The sequence below is a fragment of the Pygoscelis adeliae genome, unplaced genomic scaffold, assembly GCF_000699105.1.
Source record: "Pygoscelis adeliae isolate BGI_AS28 unplaced genomic scaffold, ASM69910v1 Scaffold15, whole genome shotgun sequence".
Lineage (NCBI taxonomy): Eukaryota > Metazoa > Chordata > Aves > Sphenisciformes > Spheniscidae > Pygoscelis > Pygoscelis adeliae.
The window spans coordinates 4,504,969-4,527,995 of NW_008824988.1; the positions used below are offsets into that span (position 1 = coordinate 4,504,969).

General features: G+C 37.0%; 1 protein-coding gene across 1 annotated transcript in view; it reads left to right on the forward strand.

Annotated features, from left to right (window-relative positions):
• Nucleotides 1-22,159, forward strand: part of THSD7A (thrombospondin, type I, domain containing 7A) — a 209,512-nt gene extending 187,353 nt beyond the window's left edge. The window contains exons 18-28 of the mRNA XM_009326106.1: nucleotides 254-395; nucleotides 866-981; nucleotides 6,328-6,445; nucleotides 9,154-9,299; nucleotides 9,857-10,031; nucleotides 12,112-12,285; nucleotides 13,317-13,412; nucleotides 16,383-16,465; nucleotides 16,805-17,015; nucleotides 20,415-20,502; nucleotides 22,075-22,159. Coding sequence (XP_009324381.1) covers nucleotides 254-395; nucleotides 866-981; nucleotides 6,328-6,445; nucleotides 9,154-9,299; nucleotides 9,857-10,031; nucleotides 12,112-12,285; nucleotides 13,317-13,412; nucleotides 16,383-16,465; nucleotides 16,805-17,015; nucleotides 20,415-20,502; nucleotides 22,075-22,159 — 1,434 coding nt within the window. The remainder of the gene's footprint in view (nucleotides 1-253; nucleotides 396-865; nucleotides 982-6,327; nucleotides 6,446-9,153; nucleotides 9,300-9,856; nucleotides 10,032-12,111; nucleotides 12,286-13,316; nucleotides 13,413-16,382; nucleotides 16,466-16,804; nucleotides 17,016-20,414; nucleotides 20,503-22,074) is intronic.
• The last annotated feature ends 868 nt before the right edge of the window (nucleotides 22,160-23,027 follow it).

The window sequence follows — 23,027 nt, forward strand, 5'->3', positions numbered from 1 at the left end:
ATACAAACTAGTTAGGAAAGTACCGAGATGTTACCAGGTTAGACGATATTTCACCTTGGGTGGTACCAACATGAAAGAGCAGACTAAATTGTCTCTGAAATAACAAGGAAATGGTTTCTCTTACGCAACAGCACAAGCCTGTTATTTTACATTTGTGTTTTGTGAAGGGATTACTTGAAAGGTTGTTATAATGTTGCATGAAAAGGTATCAGGGTGCCAAAATATCAAAGCTGTTTCCAATCTTCCTTTCAAGCCATGCAATGGAAGTAGTGTCCGTGAAAGGTCAGCTGAATCCCTGAGACAACCAGATGATGGAAAGTCTTGTCCTGCTGCCACCGAGACAGAAGTTTGCACTTTGAACAAAAACTGCTACCACTATGACTACAACGTGACAGGTATTTGTGGTGTTATGCTCTAGTGACAGCCTGGGACTATGGCTTACTTCCATTCACCTTACAGGACAGATTTTTCAGTTTTCTGTTCTTATCCGGAGAGAGCTGTGGAGCATGTACTGAAAACTGATTCGGGCTATTTGATCCAGATAAAATATTGCTGGAGGCTTTGCAACTTGGGTGAAGTGTGCATGCAGGAAAAATATTTCTCCTATCATTTCGTGATTTGCTTAAAATCCATGCAGACGAAACCAAATATGAACTTTTCAGGAAAGCATCATGGCACTGACTATTTGCAGTAAAAGTCGCTGCTTCCAAAAATGTGTAGCAGCTGGGCTCCATGAGCCTTTGCATATGTAAAAGTTGCTTGTGAGGATTATTTTAGGCCATCAGAATTAGAATTAGGTGGGAGACTGGATCATTATGAGTTTTATCTAAAATGTCTACTACACAAATTAATTCCTTATTTCCAGACTGGAGCACATGTCAGCTCAGCGAGAAGGCTGTCTGTGGTAATGGTATCAAAACACGGATGCTCGATTGTGTTCGCAGTGATGGCAAATCGGTTGACCTGAAGTACTGTGAAGAGGTGAGTGGGTACCTGTGAGTAAGCTCTCTTCTGATGGTGCTAATTAATGCTGAGCCAACTGAGCTATACAGCATGTAACCCATCTTCACCAGATGTTTTGCAACACTATTCATGGATTGTTAAGTACCTTTTAAATGAACTGTGCCATCAACAGTGATTTTTATACAATTTCCTTCAGTTACTTTTAAGTGCCTCCGTGAACGTATGCTAATTATTATGTCCTGAAGGAAATGACTTAGAAACAATAATTAATAAAGTAGATTAAAGGTAATAAATCTTAATCAGAACACTAATCATCATTCTAATTTGATACAATTTCTGCATGGAGCCTTGGACAGCTGCCAGTATCAATCATTTACTCAATGTGTTGGAAAATACTTTTCACGTGCCATTCTGCAGCTGGGCTGAATGCTAACTTCTTGTATCCAGCTGTGCAGTGCAAAAGATACCCAAGCTAGTGTGAAAAAAATGTGTAGCATGAATGAAAATGTGTAGCATGAATGCAATATTAAATAGGAGCATATATGGAGAACTAACCAGCAGACAGGACCCCTTGAATTTTGAAAGAGCCATTTTGCAAATGTTCAAACGAACTTCAAATTTGACAGCACTGGTTTTCTGACATTTTGTGTGTTGGTCTTAATGTTTTCAATTGCATGGAGATAGTAATGTGAAGGAAAATGGCAAGACAATACAAGTGTTACATTAAGGGCAATCCTACATGCTTTTCTGATGGAAAGTAACTGAACTTGTTTCAGCTGCCATTCCTCCACCACATGACATCAGAAACAAAATCACTTGCGGTGGGGGACTAAGGTAGAGCGGCCTCCACAGCAGCTTTGGTACCAACACCTTTTCTGTTGGATATTCCTGGCTAGCAGCTGCTATTCAGGATGTGCCCATAGAGAAGAGTCTCATCAGAAGTGGAGGGAGTCAGGAAACTCATCGTGTACTTTGGACTATAGTTTTGTACTGGTGTATCTGACCTACTTAGGCTTCTCCAACCCCCTCCAACATCCTGGATTCCTGAATCTCTAAGTTCTTCACAAAGAGTTTCAGCTGAGGCTGGCACCCTCCTTTTGTCCCAAGTTCCTCCTTCACACGTAGCTCTTGGGTTTATAATTTAATCTAATAATTTGATCACTTACGTCTCAGGAAAAAACTCGGGATCTGGCTATCTATCAACAAGTTTCTGTGAAGTTAATAGGGGAATGCATTAATGCATTCTGTTAATGTATTAAAGCGTTAAAAGAAGAAAAAATTTGGCTCTCGGGTTATTTGTAAGAGACTGCAATATTGATTGATTCACACCAAGACATGACATAAAATATCCATCCACATGAATATTTCCACAGAAAAAAATACGCTTTTTTAGATTTTAAGGGGAAAGATTTCTTTTACCATAAAGCCAAGAAATTATTCCTGTTGTTAAAGATTTTGAGCAACATTTAGAACAAATTATTACATTTTACACTGAAATCTCATTGCAGAAAACCTCTGGAGCTTTCCTGCATTTAAGAAATGAAAGTTTATTACTCAGAGAAATAATTAGGGCAACAAGATAATATCTCAAAAGCTATTTGCCATAAATGACTGGCCAACAGACATCACTGCAGTGGGGTCCTGGCTTTATCAGCAACCACTGTGACACAGTCTTATTTGCCTTTTTGATTTGCTAGACCATATAGAGATACATCTTCCTGTAGAAAGCTCTGATCCGCTCCCGTCATACTGTTAAGACTGTTTGTTGCATTATGGATGTGTAAGCAGTGGTACAAGGTCAAAAGCTGATCCAATAACTATGAGGAGTAAAACCTGTTAACCTGATTAACAAGAAAGCCAAGCTGTTCAGATCTTACCAGAACCTTCGCTCTAAAGATGTGAAAGCCAACTCTGTGACCTTCCAGGTCATGAGAAGAGAGTATTCAAGAAATTAGCAAAATGTGAATAAATACTATGCACTTCATGCTCATCTAATCACAGATGATCCTTCAAGGTGTTTTTCTTTTGCCATGTTTTTGCATTATAAGGGCAGTGCAGAAAGATTAAGTGAAGTTCAAAATAAGGTGCATGTGGTTAGAAAAGTTGATGATAAGAGAAAGATGAAATAATTTTGTAATGACTTAGCTAATGGAATTTTCCCTGGGCTGTCATAAAACTTTATACTAGATGTGTGAATAAAACAAAAGGTTTGTTTAATTTATATGTACATACATTTACAGAATTATGATTCTTATTATTATATGCGAAGAAGAGAGATCGGAATAGCTAAACCTATCCTGATCCCTAAGAAATGAAGACCCATGATTGCAATGTCTGAGTTCCTATTTAATATGTGGTTCAAGAAACTGATAAAAGCCATGTATAAAAACCCCCTTCACGCTGTCTTTTGACTATCACCATCTCCAGCTATGAGCATCAGCACAGTTATATACTAACATTTCTTCCGAGCCCCTGTGTTCTGGTTTCCTAATGCGTCCATATGATCTTGTGTTTGTTTCAGTCAATCAGCTAGCCAGTCATCCTGATTACTGCCAGGATAAATCAATTTCTAGAGCTTATTTCCAAGTCCTCAGTATGTTAACATAGTTCCCTTCAAACTCTCAAGGCATAGTAATACTGGATTACTTGGTCTCTAACTCTACAAAATTAGCACATCACAAGAACTCGGCTTGTCTTTTTCTTGAGTATTTGAAAATCAAATCACCTAAAGCAAGCTGGTCCTGGTCATATTCATATTTATGGGCTTATTTTTATTCATTTACCTTCAATTAAAGATCAGAAAAACCTAGAAACCAGCAGTTTTGTCTGCGTTAGAAAGCAAACTTTTTTGGTTTTTTTGGCAAACAGTCTGCTTGTCAGATTACATGATTAACTTCCAGCAGAGGTTAATCTGCAGTGCCAAACATTCCTATAAACACAGATACTTTTTGTGGATCACAGGGTTTATAAAGCATGCTGGTCTGGCAGCCTGCTGCCCCTGGTGTGTGTGACCAGGAGTACAGGGCGCTCAGCGGTAGCTTTCAGTGTAACTCCTCCAGTACTTGCCATTCCTGAATCAGAAACCACAACTCATCCAGAACAGAGGCTCTTTCAGGTAAGAGAGCTACTGAACGCTTTTCCAAATGTTTTCTAAGCTCTTCAAGGTGAATTGTGGTTCATCAATTGAAGGAAGGAGAGGGATGAGAAAAGAATATGTGAATATCAAATTGCAGCCTGCCAATTGTTCCTCAAATCTATTTCAGCAGCACTTCATTATCTTAAACATGCAAATGGCAGATCACTGTGGGTAATCTGGCCTTCAGCTTTCTCCTCTTCACCTTTAATATCTCTCTTGGGCTTTTCCTTCTCTAGCTGCCAAAGTCCAGCTGAGAAGGCCAGTCTTGAAAGAGAGCAGTCCTGGTATTAAAATTGGCAGGAATCAATTCAGCAGGCTTTAAAGCCTTTGCTCAGAAGATTTGACCCAAATATAAATTTCAAAGATGGTTCTTTAGTTTCCTTATTATCCAAATTCCAGATTATCCAAAGGTTTCAGATGTTGCCTGTGTGCGATAGCTGGATAATCAAGGTTATACTGTACCACAGAGAAAAGTCAAGAACTCGTTCTTTGATGTATAAAACAGAACAGAGGTCTAAAACCTCATTTGTCTCAATAAATGGTACTGCAACTGCAAATTTAAGACTTGGTGAGTCTATCAGGGTGAGGCATTTCCAGTACTTGTGGTAGCTTATTTATGGAGGACATGTTAATGTTGTGCCTAATAATTGCTCTATGCTTGCATTTAGTAGGAAATAGTGTTTTTATTTCCTTTTTAAAGTCTTAACTGCTGGTTTTATGTCATTAACCTTTCCAGTCATTAAAATTAATAGGTTTTGAACTGTCTAGTTTGCTTTTTTTTTTTTTTAAACTGTGGAGATTTTATCTACTTAAAGATACCCACTACCTCCTGGGATTCTGAAAAGCCTCGATGATGATCAAGGTCCACTGGTGAGGGCCAATGAAGAGGACAGTCTTTTATGCTAGGAAGCTGCAGATCTGTTCATATTGGCAGGATTGATTTTCTTTCACATTTTATATCATACACACTATAATCGGCCTATCCTTTTAACTCATTCTGAAGCTGTGCAGGCTGCAGGGATTGTTATTGTCATGCTAATATTTTTGCCACCAGTAGTATTCCATCGTGCATCATATATTCTCATGTGTGTTAGAACATCTCTTTTCTTCCTTGGATGGGGAAAATCTGGAGCATGGGAGTTTATAAGAACACAGAAATGGCTTTACAGGATCAGACCAAAGGACCATGTGGCCACTGTGCTGTCTCCAAGTATGGCCACAAAACTCTTCCTTCCCTGTGGGTATTCCATCATTTGTTAGTGTTAGGTTGACTCCTGACCAGAGAAGAGCTCAGTACAGAATGTATTTTTGGGAATACATGTGAGTCTGGCTATTTTCTGTGTCCCCTTCTCTCATGCTCCTGCAGCATTTGCGGCTTTTACTTTAGGGATGTTAGAGGATTCTGCTTTTTGCAAAGCTTTTCAGAAAAATGTGCAAAGCTATATTTTTTTTAGAACAAATCGTTGTCGATGTCATGTCAATATTTTTGCATACAGTAGAATGGATAGCATAATATATATAATAAACTTACACACCACCTTAGGAAAAAAACAAGAGAGGCATAAGCAGATTTCTAAGGAAGAGTAAGGAGGACAGACATACACAAGTTTCCCTTTACTCCTCTCGCAGCCTCCACCTGTTGTCAGCTCTTGGACTGCATTTGCCCAGTGTGGTTTCTGTGTGTTTAAACCTTCAGATTTCTCTTCCATTAACTTGTTCAGTCTCTCTTGAGCTTGTGTAAACTTTTAGCATCTGCCACATCTTCTGACAAATAAACTGACTATCCGATACATGTTCATCCTCCTCCTTTTGTTAGTTTTGAACCTGGTTCCTAGCATCACTTGAATTCAGCTGTTAATAGCTGTTGGTAGTTCAGTATTTATATATTCCTCTTTCAAAATACTATATTGATACTTCATAAATTACTTTGTCCTTTACCTATTGTATAAAGTAATAGTGTAGAGCTGAAGCCCTCCATTTATAGGCTCTAATTTAGAAAATAATGGATGAAAACAGGATTTAAGCATGTATTTAAAAATCAGCATATGCATTACAACTGTCTTGAAGTGAGATTTTTAAATGTCCTAATTGCTTCACTTTTTATTTAGTAATTACTTCATGCTTGCGTAAAGCTTTAGTTGTCTTAGAGTCACCGTGTCCAAATGCGTACCCTGCACCGATGACACAGACTGGGTGTTACATGCTGACCACTGAATATTTTATTTTAGCTTGGTTTGGAGAAGACATGGCAAATGAATATGTCCTGTGTGGTGGAATGTCCTGTGAACTGCCAGCTCTCTGACTGGTCCCCTTGGTCTGAGTGCTCTCAAACATGTGGCCTTACAGGTCAGTATGTAGCTTTGGCATATTTTAAAGACTGAGCTTTTTTTGTTTGTTTGTTTAATAAAGGCAATAATATCTCTTTTTGCAGAACTAGAAAATGTAGCTAGCTAGGGAGAGTGATGATCCACCCTATTCATGGAAATAATATGCTTCAGTGAGGCTGTTCTGACTGAAGATAATGAGAATTTGGCTCAGAATAGTTTCTGACTCTGGGAACAAAGTGAGATATGATGAATGATATATTGAGACAAAAATAAACACTGATGTGAATATTTATTTTTCAGCTGGTGGGAGGAGGAAGAGAAGGGAGGGGTTTCCTCTTAAGTTTCATTTGTGCTGAGTTTAGAACAACTAAACTTGCAGAAGAGCACAATAATTAAAACCAACAAATTTACTCACTGCAGAATTCCATATTTTTAAACACAGAACAAGGGCGGGGGGACAAGGTACTTTCACTGTGACCACATTAATTTGTTTTTTCCAAAATGTTGCTAACCACCGTCTAAGTTTTTTTCAATCAAATCTATGTCAGAGAATGGATATCAAAGGCACATTCTAGTTATGGAGGAACTGTTGCTATTTATTTGCACTGATATGTCTCAGAATAAGGACCTGAAAGCATCATTGTGCCAGGCAGGCAACTAAGGTATACAGACTACTGAAAGAGAAGGGTAGAAGCCCATCTATGAAACCTCTTCCTTCTGTAATCATGTCTGGAATATGTCACTACAGATATTGGATGGTTAGCAGCATATGGAATCCAATTTCAACTGCTGGGCTCAGAGTAAAATGATATTGCATCTTTTTGTGCTCCTTGGGGAGTGCACCACAGGGAAAAGGTCTAGGCAAAAACATCTGAAAGCTGTGGCCACCTCAGGTCCCAACAGAAAGACCTAGGGATTTTTAAATGATAACAACTAATAATTTGATACTGCAGTATCTGATAATGTAATAATATTTCAGTTCTTTGAGCTAACAGCTCTGTTGCAGGCTTAAATATGTTGCCACATTTTCCTTTACAAGCTTCTGTTTACATACAAGACCTGAACAATTGACCTGGTATTTTTCTGAATGAGAATTATTGTTGCTATGCTTTTTCAAAATGTGAAGTGGGTCACTATCCGAAATCCCTGTGCTTTCCAAGTATAGAATTTATTTGTAGAAGTGAGAAAATTTATTTTAAATAGTAATGTAAAATAGCTTTCAAATTTTCAGTGTTTTTAACAGATGATGGCAACCTCAGATGTAAGCCTTGAAGCTGTAATTTTCCTATTAGGCAGGAAGTTGGAAGTAACTGCTGTTTTTCAATAAGTAATAACCATCTAATAAACCCAGTGACCACAAAGCTGAACCACTTTTGTGCACCCACGCAAATACCCATAAAGTTGAGGAAGAATCCTTTATGTAAGAATTCTGCTCGTTGCTGTTCTTTGGGGTTTTTTCTCCAGTACTTTTCAAGAAAATCTTTTTTCTCCTGTGACGTCTTAGTTGGAGCAGCTGTGAATCCAAGAATGATGAGGCTCCACTTAACAAACATCTTTCTAGCTAGCTGCAGTGAACACAGCTGTCTGGAAGATTGATACAGTTCTGCTGCTGCATCGTGGCTTGCGTAGCTTGCTCTCAGAAACAGATTCATGTCATGATCATTAGAGTGTTCAATTCCAAATGCATCAGATTGAAATGTGGAATTAAAGATGAATTGTTTTGGCCAGCTAACACCGGGTGTTATGTAGGTAAATCTATGTAATGCCTTAGTTTATTATAAGCCTCAGTATACAAATTTAAATATATACATCTTATTTCAGACTTGGTTCATATATTTATCTATATATAGATTAAAATACCACAGCTGTGTTGGTTTTGTGGAAACCTTTGCAAGGTGCCAAGTCTGAAGCAGCCACTTTACCACTACTTCTGGCACACAAAAAAAATTTTTGTTATATCACAGGACCTCTGTGTAACGAAGCATAATAGTCTAATGTCCATTGCAGGATGAAAGAAGCAAGAGCTGCCGAAAGGATAAAAATGTCTTCCTCTTTCTGTTTATATATGTATTTGAAATAGAACCTGTATCCCAATGATGCTGGGTAGTGTGCTACTCATGGTTGAAGAGAAGATTAATGTTGGATAAGCCTATTGTGTTTTAATTTTCTTTGGATCTGAGTGAAGAATCCTCCATCTCCTGCAAAATCTGCATGTCACTTTATCCAGACAGACAGCGAGGAAAAGTTGCAAGCTGTTCCTGGTTGCTGGAATCAGACGATCATGGGACACATGATTCTGTATTGACTTGGGGAAGAACAGAACATGTTGGTCTCTTCTAGCAGCAAACTCCAGATGAGGAGCCAGAATCTCCACTGAAGTGCCATGAACATATTGTCACATTCAGAAAGAGTATTTTTCCCAGGCTTCTGAACTAGGAAGTTACTATGTTTGTTTGCTGTTACAGGAGCAATCTGAAATCCTAATCAGACATCCTCCTGCACTTCTTGCAGTACAAACAAATGATAGAATATAAAGTGTCTGACTTGGAAAATATAAATCCATATAACAGACAAGAGCCAACAGATCTGCTTTATAATCCAATTTGTGAAATGTGGAAAAAATTACTTTATTCAGATACAATGCTTTTCACCAAAATAGAACCATCTTGAGGAATAAATCAGTCTAACCACTTTGTTGTTAGTTACATTGCTGTTTCTTATTTACAGGAAAAATGATCAGAAGAAGGACCATAAATCAGCCATTTCAGGGTGACGGGAGGCCTTGCCCTTCTCAGATGGAGCAATTCAAACCCTGTCCAGTAAAACCTTGTTATCGATGGCAATACAGTCAATGGTCTGCATGCAAAGTAGAGGTAAAAGCCATACGGGACTTTGAAATTATGGAGCTTGTATATCTAGGCATATTTGTGATATGCTCAGATACCTGCTTTATAACACTGCAAACAATTTGCTGCCACCTCTCTTATACAAAAACTAAAGGTTTATTCTTAGAGTTGATATTTGTCAACAGATACAACAATGTCCTACAGATATTCAAAGTATAAATGTAAACTTTGGTACTCAAGCAGCATCTTTGCTAATAATTGAAATCCTTCTACTGTAAAAGAATATCTGTGGAAATAGATTGGCATCCTAGAAGAGACCTCCACTTGAGATACTGCTGTGGTTGCAATTCAAAGGCATAATTAGCTCCATACTTTAAGAAACAGTGGTAGCAGTCAGCACAATTTTTGGTTTGGGTTTTTGTTTGTTTGTTTGTTTCAGAAGTAAAGAACAATGTCTTCCCCCCCCCAGTGGAATAAATAAGTAGTTAAGCAAAAAATAATAGGAGACAGTGTGACATGTAGCACAGATCTAGTCTTTTGGCACTTTCTTCTGTCCAGTATCCATGTATGTCCTCCTTCCCCAGGATGCTCAATGTGGAGAAGGAACACGAGTGAGGAACATTTCCTGTGTGGTTTTTGATGGATCCATTGAAGACGTTGGCAAAGTAGTAGATGAAGAATTCTGTGGAGAAATAGAGCCTATTATAGATGGTAATAAGAAGATGATACTTGAGGAAACCTGCACTGTCCCTTGTCCAGGTAACAAAGCTATTCAAATAAATGTTGCATTTCAAGATTGGTTGGGTATCTTTACAGCTATCAGTGCCTAGCATTAGCCACAGGCCATTAAATCTTTTTCACATGCTTTACTGATTGGATTCATCCATCAGATGGCCAACAGAGTTACTTTCTGGTAGCGGCTTCATGACGATAAATCAATTAGAAAAAATGCCAGGTTTTAGATTTTATAAAAGACATGTCTTAGTCACAGATTGTGCCTAATAAGAATATATTTTTTCACAAAATCTTTTGAAATAAAACCTGCATTTATAAGAAAGTGTGTTGGTTTACAGCTGAATATTTGCTTTAAGTGCTTAGATCACCTAACAGCTTTATTAACACTTTTAACAGTGGCTAAGAACTTGATGTCTTTTACAAGTGGCTAAGGAAGCTAAGCTAGGGAGTTTTATTTTTTTGTTTAAAGGGGCTATTCCAAATTAAACTAATTTTGATGTCTGAGAAAATGTGAATGTTTCTAGCTGTTTAACTCGCTGGACATGACAGGCACTATCATTGCCCTTGTAGACTGAATCCAAAGGAGCTGTTATAAATGATCAGGTCCATGACCCTCATACTGAGAAGGATTAAGAGCCTATAACAGCTGTTTATTTTCCAGTAAAACTCCTCCAGTTCATTTCAAACTCTTATTTGTAGAATTTGAAGTATATTGCTGTTGTTCAGTAGATTCATTAGTAATGTATCTTCGGTTCTAATGTAGCTATCATTCCATACCAGCACTGTATTTGTTCTCTTGCAACTCTCCTCTTTCTCAGAATTTTTTTCCAGTTCATTTCAGATTGGACTGAAGGTAAAGTTGCCTCAATAAATAGAAAATAATCAAAACCAGAGAGGCTTCCATCACTGCTTTGTGCACAGCATTCCAATTGCATGATTTTTGCATATTTTTACTTATTAAATGAAAATTGGAAGAATAAAAAGCTTGTAGTTGTGTTTTCTTGTTAGTCAAATTTATAAAAAAAAATATAGCTGCTTACTGCTCGCTTTTAAAATTTTGCTGAGCAGGAACCTGTTCTTCAACAATCTCACATTTAGCCAGCAAAAATAACTGCCCCATGAGGATGTGCTAATGATACGCTGCAACTAATGTTTCCAAAAAGCACTACTTGTTTTCCTATTATGTATACATCAGTTCTTCAATTATTCATTTCTTTGCATGCTTTCCTAACGTTGGCAAATAAAATTCTTTCATTAATCAGGCATCTGGTCAACACAGTACTGATTATATCTGTCATCAGTATAATGCAAGGTAGCATGAATTTTTAATAGCTCTTTCACTGAAATAATGAGAACTAAGAGGTCTATTTATGAGTCTGTGCACAATCTAGTCCCATTTTCTACTGCAGTTTTAACAAAATGGTCTCTGTGTTGTACCTCAGATCTTCCTTAAATGTTCTTCAGCTGATCATGCTAATTAGTGTCATTAGTGTAATTTTATTTTTCAGTTTTACACTGTAAGATAACATTCTACAAATCTCTATTATCCTAACATGAAATAGCCAGAGCAGACATTTTAATCACCTTCCCATTTCCCTTTCTTGCAAAGAATGTTCCAGCAGTAGCTTCTACTGTCTGTTTAGAGAAATTCTGTATGAGGATAAGCAACAATCTTTTTAAAACTAGACAATGTTTTCTCTTTCTAAGATCAAAGAAGAATTGTGAACAAGATATATAAATTTAGTGTAAGGCATACAGTGCACAATACCCTAAAATTTATAAAAATCCAGACGTTGGGTGGAGTGTTACTCAGAAATTCAAAATGAGAGTGATCTTACGGAATGCTACAGGAAACTACCCTGCTTCAGAACAAATAGGCTTCTGTATAATCTTTTTATTACTATTTTCTACTGCACAGATATTCAGAGAATGTCAAAATATTATCTTCTCTAAGTATAAGTCTTGTTTAAGAAGAGGAATGAAAGGATCTATAAAGAGGGAAAATTAAGAAACCAGATTTGGACATTTTTTTCTAAAACATATTCAGTACGAAAAACTCTTCACATATGATGATCATTCATCTTATAAAATTGCTATTTGACAGGGGACTGTTACTTGAGAGAGTGGTCAGAATGGAGCCTTTGTCAGCTAACCTGTGTTAATGGTGAGGATCTCGGCTTTGGAGGGATACAAGTCCGATCTCGGGCAGTGATCATTCAGGAATTAGAGAATCAACATCTCTGTCCAGAACAGGCTTTGGAAACAAGACCATGCAATGGTAAGCACCAAAATACACATAAGGCCGCTTCCTGTAAGAAAAAAAATACAGAACAACAATAGTTTTGTTTTCTTCTGTTCATGGTATCAAATTTAGGCAAATATGGATTTGATAGATATAGAAATGCACTTAAATTTTTTGTTTTCCAGATATCAACTGTAAACAGAAAAACTTTCAAACGCTAACTATCATACGTTACCACTTTAAACAGAATCTTTGGAAAATTGATGATCCTTTTTTAATAATGAAATTTCTTTTTATGATATGGGAAAAAATAGTTGCCTTATCTGCTTGATAACATTAATAAAAAGAAATCTTTACATTTTGATACATACCAAATTTAGATTTCTCTCTACCCTTTGAATTGTTGTTAATCACATGACAATGACATTAAAAAGTCTCAGTCATGCTTATCGCTGATACGGGACAAAGTATCTAAGAAAAGTAATTTGCTGTACAGGCATTTTTTGTCCATTCAGAGGCCAGACAGATCAGGCAAAAAGGAATTTTATATTTTCAAGGGAGCTAAGGTGCAGAAGAACTTCATGATTTATCCCAGGCCATATGAGAGGTATACAGCAGAGCTGAGATATGAAGCCAGATGCAGCCCAGGCCACTTCTCCAAGCACTGGAGCATTGACTGAAGCTCAGCGTTACCAGGAAAGGAATCTGACTCCTAAATGAGTTTTGCGCAACAGATGGGCCACAACCATTATGAGGTTATTGGAAACATCTGTTTTGCCCATTAACTACATTAGGCTTACTTCACAAGCAGTGTGTTGCAACCATTATAGTTAGTGTCTGGGACACATCTGGTCTATTCTCTACGTATCCAATAAGTGCAGGAGACCTTGGGGCCTCCATGTGTGCAGTTCATCCTTCTAAGTTGCTGGGCGAAGGAGGAAGGGGCCTATTAGCCATAAAAGCCGTTAAACATAATGGGTATGGTCTACTGATGAGTGTGGCTGCCGCCAGTGGTAGCCTAAAATCTTGTCATCAGATTTCTTGAAAAGTGAATGTTCTCTGTGTAGATGGCCAATGCTATGAATACAAGTGGATGGCTAGCCCATGGAAGGGATCTTCTCGAACCGTGTGGTGCCAAAGGTCAGATGGTTTAAACGTCACAGGTAACTACTCTTTTTATATACACATAAAAGCCTGGAAAGCAGGTGGATAATGTCTTCTGCCAACTAATGGAAATACATTTTTTTTAAAGAATCTACTAAAAACACTTGTTCCTGATGTATGAATCAACGTGCTGTTGTCTTGAATCATTATGTTTTTGCGTCCTAAAGATGTAATTTCTTTTCCAGAATTATGCAGCATGTAATGCTAAAAGTAAATATAAATATTATCTCCTGTACTGGACCAGGAATGTTTTACATTGTATATTTTTTTTACCATAGACATCTTTACACTTCTAAATTTAGGGTTTCAGATTTCAAGCCCTACAACAAATAGAACTTTTATGTATTAAAGTTCATTTCAGAGCCTATACAGAGGCAGAGATGCAAAGCTTGATAATATCATGCATATATATCTCCTTAAAATTACAAAATACCAAATTTTAATAAATGTGCTAATATAAGTTTATTTATTTACTTCAATGACATAAACCTATAGCAGGATACTTCAGTGGACAGCTATGGGACGTAGTTACTTTTTGTGCAAACCAAAGCACAAAACCACCATGAATTAAGAATGACTGAGGCCTCCGAATTCAAGAAAATCTTCATACGTATCTATTTATATGAATTTATTTATCAGAATTAGGAATTAATTTAAGCTAAGAGTTATGAATTTGTTGTTTAAATAATTTTTATATCAGCCCAGGTGATAGTAAAAGAACCCCAGAGATTGTAAGCACATCCTCAATGCCAGCCACTGTCTGGTCAGTCACAGGAGGGGAGCTCTAATTCATGGACTGCCAATGCAATACTTCTTGATGGTGGAATCCACAACTACTGTCTGTTGTAACAGTACAAATAAAATATCTGTATTATTTTTACAAAGTTTTGAAATAATACTTAATAACCCAAAGTCTTTTTTGCAAGTGTCACTTTGTGCTGTAAAAATATTAAAAAGCATCATCTTCACGATGAATGCAGCAGGGCATTATTTATGCACCTTGATTGCTTCCTGCCTAGCTAAGATGCTTGTATGGTAAGTAAAACTCCAAGAATTCTTACTGAGATTCATATATGATATTATCTATTAAAGGTCCTACAGGATTTCAAAATAAATAGCATCTTGGCGATTATGCCTCTGAGATGTTAAAATCAGAATATATTCATAAATCACAGTCAGTCACATAAAAGTAATAGTTTGTTCTGATGTGACTGAATATAGCCATGTGATAAATTCCAGGAAAGATAAGTGTATGAATATGTGTTGTTGGCAGATTTTTCATGACAGGACCTCCTAGGCAGACTAACCTTGGACCTATATTGTATCTCTTTTTTCAAAGTTTGTTTGTACGTGGTTTTAAAGCTGTGGTAACTCCCTGATTTGAAATGAAGACTAGTGGAAAATTTCAGACAATGTAATCACCAGTTTCCATGCAATGCAAAACTATATTTTTTTTATACATTCCTGATAGTTTTCAAACAAAGCACTTAAGTATAATGTTCTGCGAGAACTTCTCTGGATGAAGCATACAGTCGTGAACCAGATTGTAATTTACATTTGAACATCTTTTTGAAAGTGGTTTGTATAAACTACAGTATTTAAGAGCTCAAACTGATAGATGCACATACACGGGTGATTTAAATGGAGATTACCTATTTTGATCTAGAATCAAAATCATAGTGTATTTTAATTCAGACATTATCAAATTTTTATTATGAGTCCTGTTGGTATTTTAAGGCCTTTATTTATTTACTCACTTGCATAATACTGTTGTGCTGAATAGTTCTTTTTTACTTGAAGGTGTTGTTTCCCATGGGCGATGAGGCAACTCTTTCCTTCTGCAGCTTCCTTGGATGACTGATATTTTATTACATAGATTCCCACAGGCATGTGATTTGTATGCGAGGATGTACGATTTTCCTTTCTGGGGGTGGGGAAAACTTATGGCAACCAGCAGGGTTTTCTTTGTTCTTCATCGGCCATCCCGTTAACACTTGGATCTACGTAACTACATCTAACTGCATCTGCTATGGTCATGACCAACCTCAACTATCAGGATTTCATCATCATATCACACCAGTATAAAAATGTGATTAATTTTGGACATGCAAGATAAGTCATCCTGTAGCAGTATAAATTTTAAACTACATGATGTATATTCCTCTTCTGTAAGCTAGAAGGAAGCCAGGTAAATTCAAACTGATTCTAACTGTATTTTAAAGTCATTCTGGCTGAAATGATAGTGAAAGCCTGATTGTGTGTATTGGTCCATAACAATAACTGCACTGTACATAAAGCTGTAGAAATGAGAACTAAGACTGTATAAAAAGGAAAAAGACTGAAACCCACTATATCATCAGTATCATAGCATTCAGTACATGCTTTACTGATAACACTTCTTTTCTTCCAAAAAATCTGTCTTAGACTAGCATGAAGTGTGGCTTCGTAAGTGGCAAAGCTATAGCATGTGTAAAAGTAACTACTGAGGAGCAGCAGAAAACAGGTATCCATTCATAAACTGGATGAGTAGTTTGTTTTCAGTTTAACAGGCAAAGATATAAATCAAAAATATGCTTTTATTTTCTTTGTGGCCACAGTTTTAATATGTAAGTCATAAGGAGGGCCCTAGAGAACCAAAATCTGTTCCCTCAAGCACAACAAAACATTTCAACTGTTTTTTGAGCAATTCACCAAAGGAACAAAGAGAAAAACAAAAGGTTCATTTGCCAAATATTAGTTCTTTAAAATGCACATGAATGTAAATACTGTGTAAATGTGCTATATCCTTCCTTTACCTATAAGAAAATACTTGATACCAATTATCCTTCACCTTGGAATAAGAGAAGGACTCTTAAATTCAAATTAGGAATAAAATTGTAATCCATTACATACTGTAGCAAGTAATGACATCAGTAATTTCATCAGTGGTGAGGTATTACCATGTCAAAATATGATTTTCTGTCCTACAGGGGGCTGTTTAGTGATGCGCCAACCAGATGCTGACAGGTCATGTAACCCACCGTGCAGTCAACCCCACGCTTACTGCAGTGAGGTATGTGCTACTGCATTGGAGCGTAAAACACCCCTGTGAGGGCTTCCCACACATCTCTCTGCATTACAAAGATTATGCCAACAAAAAGTATTTTCAGAGATTTTGCTAATTATTAATTTGTTAAAATCAACCTCAGACCATTTTCTACCTTTCAAATAAATGTTGAAAAATCTCTGTTGATTTGGTACGAACCTGCATAAAAATATATGAAGAGGTACTCTCCAGGCTAGCACTCATCAAAACAGTCTTCTCTTCCTGTCATCCATGTTGTTATGCTTTATGGCTCACAGAAAACTATGTTTTTTCTGCTACACAGTGTAAAACACTTGTTCCCTACAGACTAGAACGTGCAGTTGTGAAGAAGGATACACTGAAGTTATGTCCTCCGATGGCACACTTGAACAGTGTACTCTCATCCCAGTGGTGGTGATCCCCACCATGGAGGACAAAAAGGGAGATGTGAAAACCAGTCGAGCTGTGAACCCTACCCAGCCCTCCAGTAACCAGTCAGGACGAGGAAGGACCTGGTTTCTACAGCCTTTTGGGCCAGGTGAAGTCATGCAATGAGCAGTTCTTAATGCTAAGTACTGCTGCAGGGTCTGGCATTTACATTTTTGTGATGCTGAGGAAGAAAAGAAAAACCCTTAAGTGTTCATTTAAGAAGACAGGCATCTGCCCTGACTGAAAACAAAGGAAGAGACATAAGCAAACCCCTCAGCTGCTCCATCGATATATTTAATGAAATCTTGTATTGCAGAAGATTTCCTTTTAATCCCTTCTACCTGTTACAATTCACAGAAGCTTTTTGAAATGTGACTTTAGAAGGGGGTTGGCTGCAAAGGTGCAAGCCAGGATATTAGATTATGCTGTCTCAACCAATAATGCTGTTGACGGAGGGGTGAATAGGTAGCACTGAAGACTTCAAAGGGTAAGGGCTGCTTAAAATTTGCAGCTGTAGCATAAATTGTAGGAAAATAATCAGAATAGATATGCTAATGCTTTTCTGCCATATCCATATTTAAACTAATTCATGTTAGACAAGAGCTAACCATATTATTGATATTTAGCATAGACCTGCTCTAAGTGTCTATAGGCAATATTTGCTTTTATGATGGACCATATTCTTTAGAGCTGAGCAAGGACTTATGTGCAAGAGCGCCAAGAAATATATTATAAGACAGTTATCCCAATAAAAATACTTTATAAAGTCCATCATGTAATCAGATTTCAGTAAATATTTCCTGGTACTATTAAGCATTGAGATAAATAAAACTTTAATTAACAAAATACTTTCACATAGAGATATGATGCTTGTCCAAAATGTTAATGATATGAAGAGAGCAATTGGTTATCTTCTTAAGTGTCGTTTTAATCACATAGAGCTAAATATTCTAACACACTTGTGTCTTAGGGTATTCATTTCTTTCTAAAGCTTTTATGAATGTTTTTAATCTGAGAATTGAAAACAGTATCTTTAAATGCATAATCCCTAAAATGCTGCAAATTGAGAACTACAGCAGTACTTCTAATAAGCAGATTAAATCATGTTTGGGTTAGAAATACTTATGTTAACTCCCATTAGTCCTACTAGTATTTACTGTTATTTGTACTGTGATACTATATTTGATACCTGCAATAAAATGGTCTTTACGCCAATTAGTTATACTTTAATCCACAATAAAAAAAGAAAATCAAGCTTTTCTGGTCCTCCTTTAAAAAATAGCATCTTAGCAAATATGTTATCTTTTCCTCATTCTAGCTAGCTCCACCTGAAAATGCCAGAGGGTGGGCTGTAGCAGCCAGAGTGCTGACAATAAACAAATGTCAGACAGTCGTCTTCAACTATTTAGGAACATGGATGCTCATGTGAGCTCAGGCATGGTTTTTGGAGCAAGAAACAGTTGAGAGATTTCATGAAAACTTAACAATTTTCCAGTAATTCAAGTTAGGAAGGAAACATAGCTCAGCTCAGATAAAAACAACAGTATTCAATAGAACTAATATTTTATGCAGTGAAAGTATGAGCAAATGTGGAAGAAAGTGAAAATTTTGCACTTCAGATTAGATTTATGCTTGATTGTTTTAAGTCCAGGATTGGGTATCTATTGGAAAGGTTTTGATTTACTCCAGCATGATTATTCCTTTCCTCAAAGTTTCTAAGTCCAGATTTAAAATAGTTCTTTCACTGTCTTCAACAAATTACATTGCAGTTCCAGAAAAGAAGGTATTAAAACTATCCTCTTCAGGTGTCTGTGCTGATGTGCTACCCAAAACAGATGAGTTTGTGATGCCGATTCCCTTGTATACTTAGAAATAATCTGTCCAGGGAGAATTCAGAAAGCCTGAGTTAGATGCCTGTAGTTGCACAACAGGAAAAACCTCATTAACAGAGTTCCCTGCTTTGACAAAAATAAATAAATACATACACAAGGTAATGCCAGCCTTTTAGTCAAGAAGATAATACTATTATAAAACAAGCAAACCCAAAAGAACCTGAAACCCCTTATATTTACCAATGGAAATAAGCCAAGGAGAGAAGAAACTAACCTATTTAGCAGTGCTGAAGTCTGAATTCCTCTCATTCGTATTATCATATCATTGGATATGTCAGGTCAAATCTACTGTTCAATTAATCTTTAATGGATCAGCTATTTCAGTTATATCAGTTATTATCAGTTATAATGTTTCATTAGGTTGATTAATGTAACAAAGCTAAAATGTTTTTATATTGATTAGTCTCAAACAAGTTGTCCACATGACTGCAAGACTTTGCATTGCTAGAGAACAGAGAGCCTGGACTTAACTGCACAGCAGTAGAGAGCACTACTGTGAATCTCAGCAAAGTCAGTCTGACTAATTTTTGTTATTATTACATTGTAGAAACATCAACTGCATTGATAATGCCTTTTTGTTCTACAGAGGTATCAGGAAGCAATAAGTATTTGGTCAGAAAAATTGTAGCTGTGTTTGCTTACAGCGAAAATATGCACGACTTCATGAAATAAAAATTTTGCCCTTTGTAAATGAAATAATTAAGCTTATGAGTAAAAAAATGTTTTCAAAAAGCCATTTAGAAATTTGCAAAATTAGTCAGATAAAAGTAGTGAGTCAAACAATACGTACTGGCCTGGGGTTGTGACATACTCATTTGGGGTTCAGAGCAAAACCTCACAGACAGTCACACCTGTTCTTCCCTCATTTTCCTGGGGTAAGTGAGTGCACCTAGGATCAAGGCAAGCAGGAGAGTGGGATGTATACCTCAGCCTGCAAGGACATCGTGTCCAAAATACAGACTGCAGGGGCTGTGCATAGGTACAGTCCTTATTAACTTATTAATATAGTTCTATTTATGAGCATGGGTTGGCTTTTTTGGTGTATTTTTGCTTGTTCTGTGAGGGGAAGATGTTTTATAACAACAAAACTTGCATTTGGTAGGGGAAGAAATTGAAAAATTATTACTTTATGCAGTAGTGAAAGTTGTGTATGTGCAGTTAAGGTATGGATGAGATAAAACATGCTAAAGGTATTTAAAAACATAAAATTAAATAGCAACAAGAATGAAAATAACAGGCAGATTGATTTACCGGAGCTAGAATGGAAAGTGATGCTAACGGAATAAATGAGCCCCAGGCTGACCTGCTGCCCTGCGATCACGCTGAAGGATTGTCCGCTACCAGCAGGCCCAGAGGCTGGCTTTCTGGGGGTCTCGCTTGCTGCCTTTGCCCCACATCTTGGCTCCATTCAGATTATCCAGACTTTGGCTGAAAGGCGAAACACAAGTGCACAGAGAAGCTATTGCTCAGTTGTTTAATAGTATTTACTCTTATTAAGCTGTACTTGCTAGTGAAGACATTTATTTTGGATTATAAAAGTATTTCTATACTATATCAGAACTAATAATTCAACAAGACCAACTCAAGCACTACTGACTAACATTCATTCCTTTTAGATGGGAGGCTGAAGACCTGGGTTTATGGTGTAGCTGCTGGTGCATTTGTTTTACTCATCTTTATTGTTTCTATGATCTATCTAGCCTGGTGAGTTCTTTCATTATTTACAAACAAGCAGTCCCACACAGACTGTAATGCAAGCGTTTACATATGCTGCTGTAGAAACTGCAGGCACTTCTGTGAACTGCAGTGTTTAATTTTCCATATCCTTTTGTCCAAGCTCAGGTTGGTGGACTCTGGTTTTAGTCTAGATGATGGATAAACACATGCTCTCCTGAGGTTAGAACTTCTTACAAATATGGGGTAGCTTAGTGTATAGTTTATTTTTGCTCCGTTTCTCTCTGTTAAGAATGTACTGTGTCCATGATAATTTCATTGTGTCTGTATCACAAAATGCAGAGCGAAATAGCACGAAGGAAATTTAGTAATCAGGCAAGTCAGAGTTGATATTTGGCAGGATATGGAGGTACACAACCAAAAAAAGTCTGAAAACTTTCTCATGTGTTTTTCATACATGAAATAATATTTTGTTGAAAAATCGTAATGCATGTGGAAGCAAAGTTTTTTTGCAAGAACAAGTCACCTTTGAGAATGCTCTCCCTGAAGTTTTCTAGGTCCTGTTTGGAATTTCTGATCCAAATGACTGTGCAGGTGGAAGGTGAGGGAAGTGTGGTCATACACGTCAGGCTCTTGGCTGTACTGCATTAGTAGGCATTTGGGGGGCTTCTGGATTTGTTTGTTTTTTAGTAAACGTTCCCCAAAATCTCACTTATGTCTAAGTAAGGAACAAAATCTTTTCTTTTTTGAGGAAAAGAAAATCCGTTAACATACAACTCCACTGGAGGTTCTTCGGCCTGGAATCTGTGGCCACTGCAAGCCACTGTAACAACTGGTTTGGTAACAAAGATTTAGATTTGGGCAGCCTAATTGACATAGCTGAGATGTAAGATTTTGGACGAGACTGAGGATGGACAGGCCTGATTTAAAGAAATGCTTATATTACACTCTAAAAGAAGACAAGTACTAAAGCACGCATAAACATGCATTTTCCTTTGGCTTGATAATTTTTTAAAACTATATCAAATGGATTGGAAATACTGCTGGATTAAAATCTAATTCAAGGCTAGACAGGGAATGGTTATGGTTAACAACCATATCCCTGCTATTTATGACTGGTTTGTTTATAACATCTAGAATTAACTGTAGTCATTCCAGCAAGTATAATGAGATAAAACTAATCAAAAGATGGAACTTTCCTGTGGAAACCCTTGATGTGTCAAGAGAGGTTAAGATTTGAGTCATATAATTTAAAAGAACCTGATTGCGGCTTTGATACATGACCAAATATTGCACTGCAGGCTCTGGGTTCTTCTGAAAATGGACTGATCTTGCAGGATTACCTGCCAAGGATTTCATCAAGTCACATCAGCACCGTAACAGCCTGTTTCTGAACAACTGAGCTTTCAATTAGATGTTGCTTTGGGTTGATGAAGAGATCATTACTGATCCAAGTGAAGGTTTTAGGCTTATGGCTTTTACAAATGAACAACCAAATGCATTCTCTTAAAACAACACACTCATCTTTCATTTAAGATTGAAATCCATCTTTGCTATGTTATTAGTTTCTTGTTCTATTTACAAATTATCTTATTGTTTCAGCAAAAAGCCAAAGAAGCCCCAGAGAAGGCAGAACAACCGACTGAAACCTTTAACCTTGGCTTATGATGGAGATGCAGATATGTAAAATGTAACTTCTCATGGTGACAAATGGAGTCTAAATTAATGGATTGAAATCAGAAGGTATCCAAAGCCACAGGGATTTTCTATGGAGTGGATTAAGTGTTTTGACTTTTTCTTTTTTGTAACTGCGCCATAGATAAAGAAGGATGGATTTCATAATGCCTATGGATATTCAAGGTATTATTGCTTTCCTTTAGACCATCAGCACTGAGAAATCTGGCAGAATCACGTTAATAGACACTGCAGTTGGAGATTTGTGGTCTTTCCTCAATCTTACAAACTATAAGCACCACTTCTGTCTCCAGAATACTGTAGCTGACATAGTATTAACAGTTGAAAGCCCCTGCAACATTAACCAAGTATAATCAGTACGCATGAAGAGTTTGTACCAAGCTGTCTATGACTCTTTATATTCGAGCATAACATATATACTCAGTTGAATCATATGTATTACTCTATCAGGTTATATACTTGTTAAAGAGCATTTTAGTGCTTAGTACAATATTAACTTTTAACTGGGATTAACCCACTGAGCAAGTTCAACAGTTTGCCAGTTGATGATAACTTGTGTTAACCTGCATTTCAGAGGGCAATGACTCACTTGCAAAATTCTGTCCTGTTATCACTCCAAAGTATAAAAGCCTCGTATGTACATCCAGAAAGGAGGCATTCTCAGATTCAGTATTTTCTAGCGGTTGCTGTCTGGAAAAAGAATACCCATTGTAAATGTTACAATACGTTTCTACTTCCTCTAACTCAAACTGTTGCCTGCATCTTTTTTGCTACATGTAAGGCAAATTTTTGCACTATATTAGTGCAGCATGATATGCACTTAACTAGTATTGCCATAGAAACTGCCTCTTTTCAGAAAG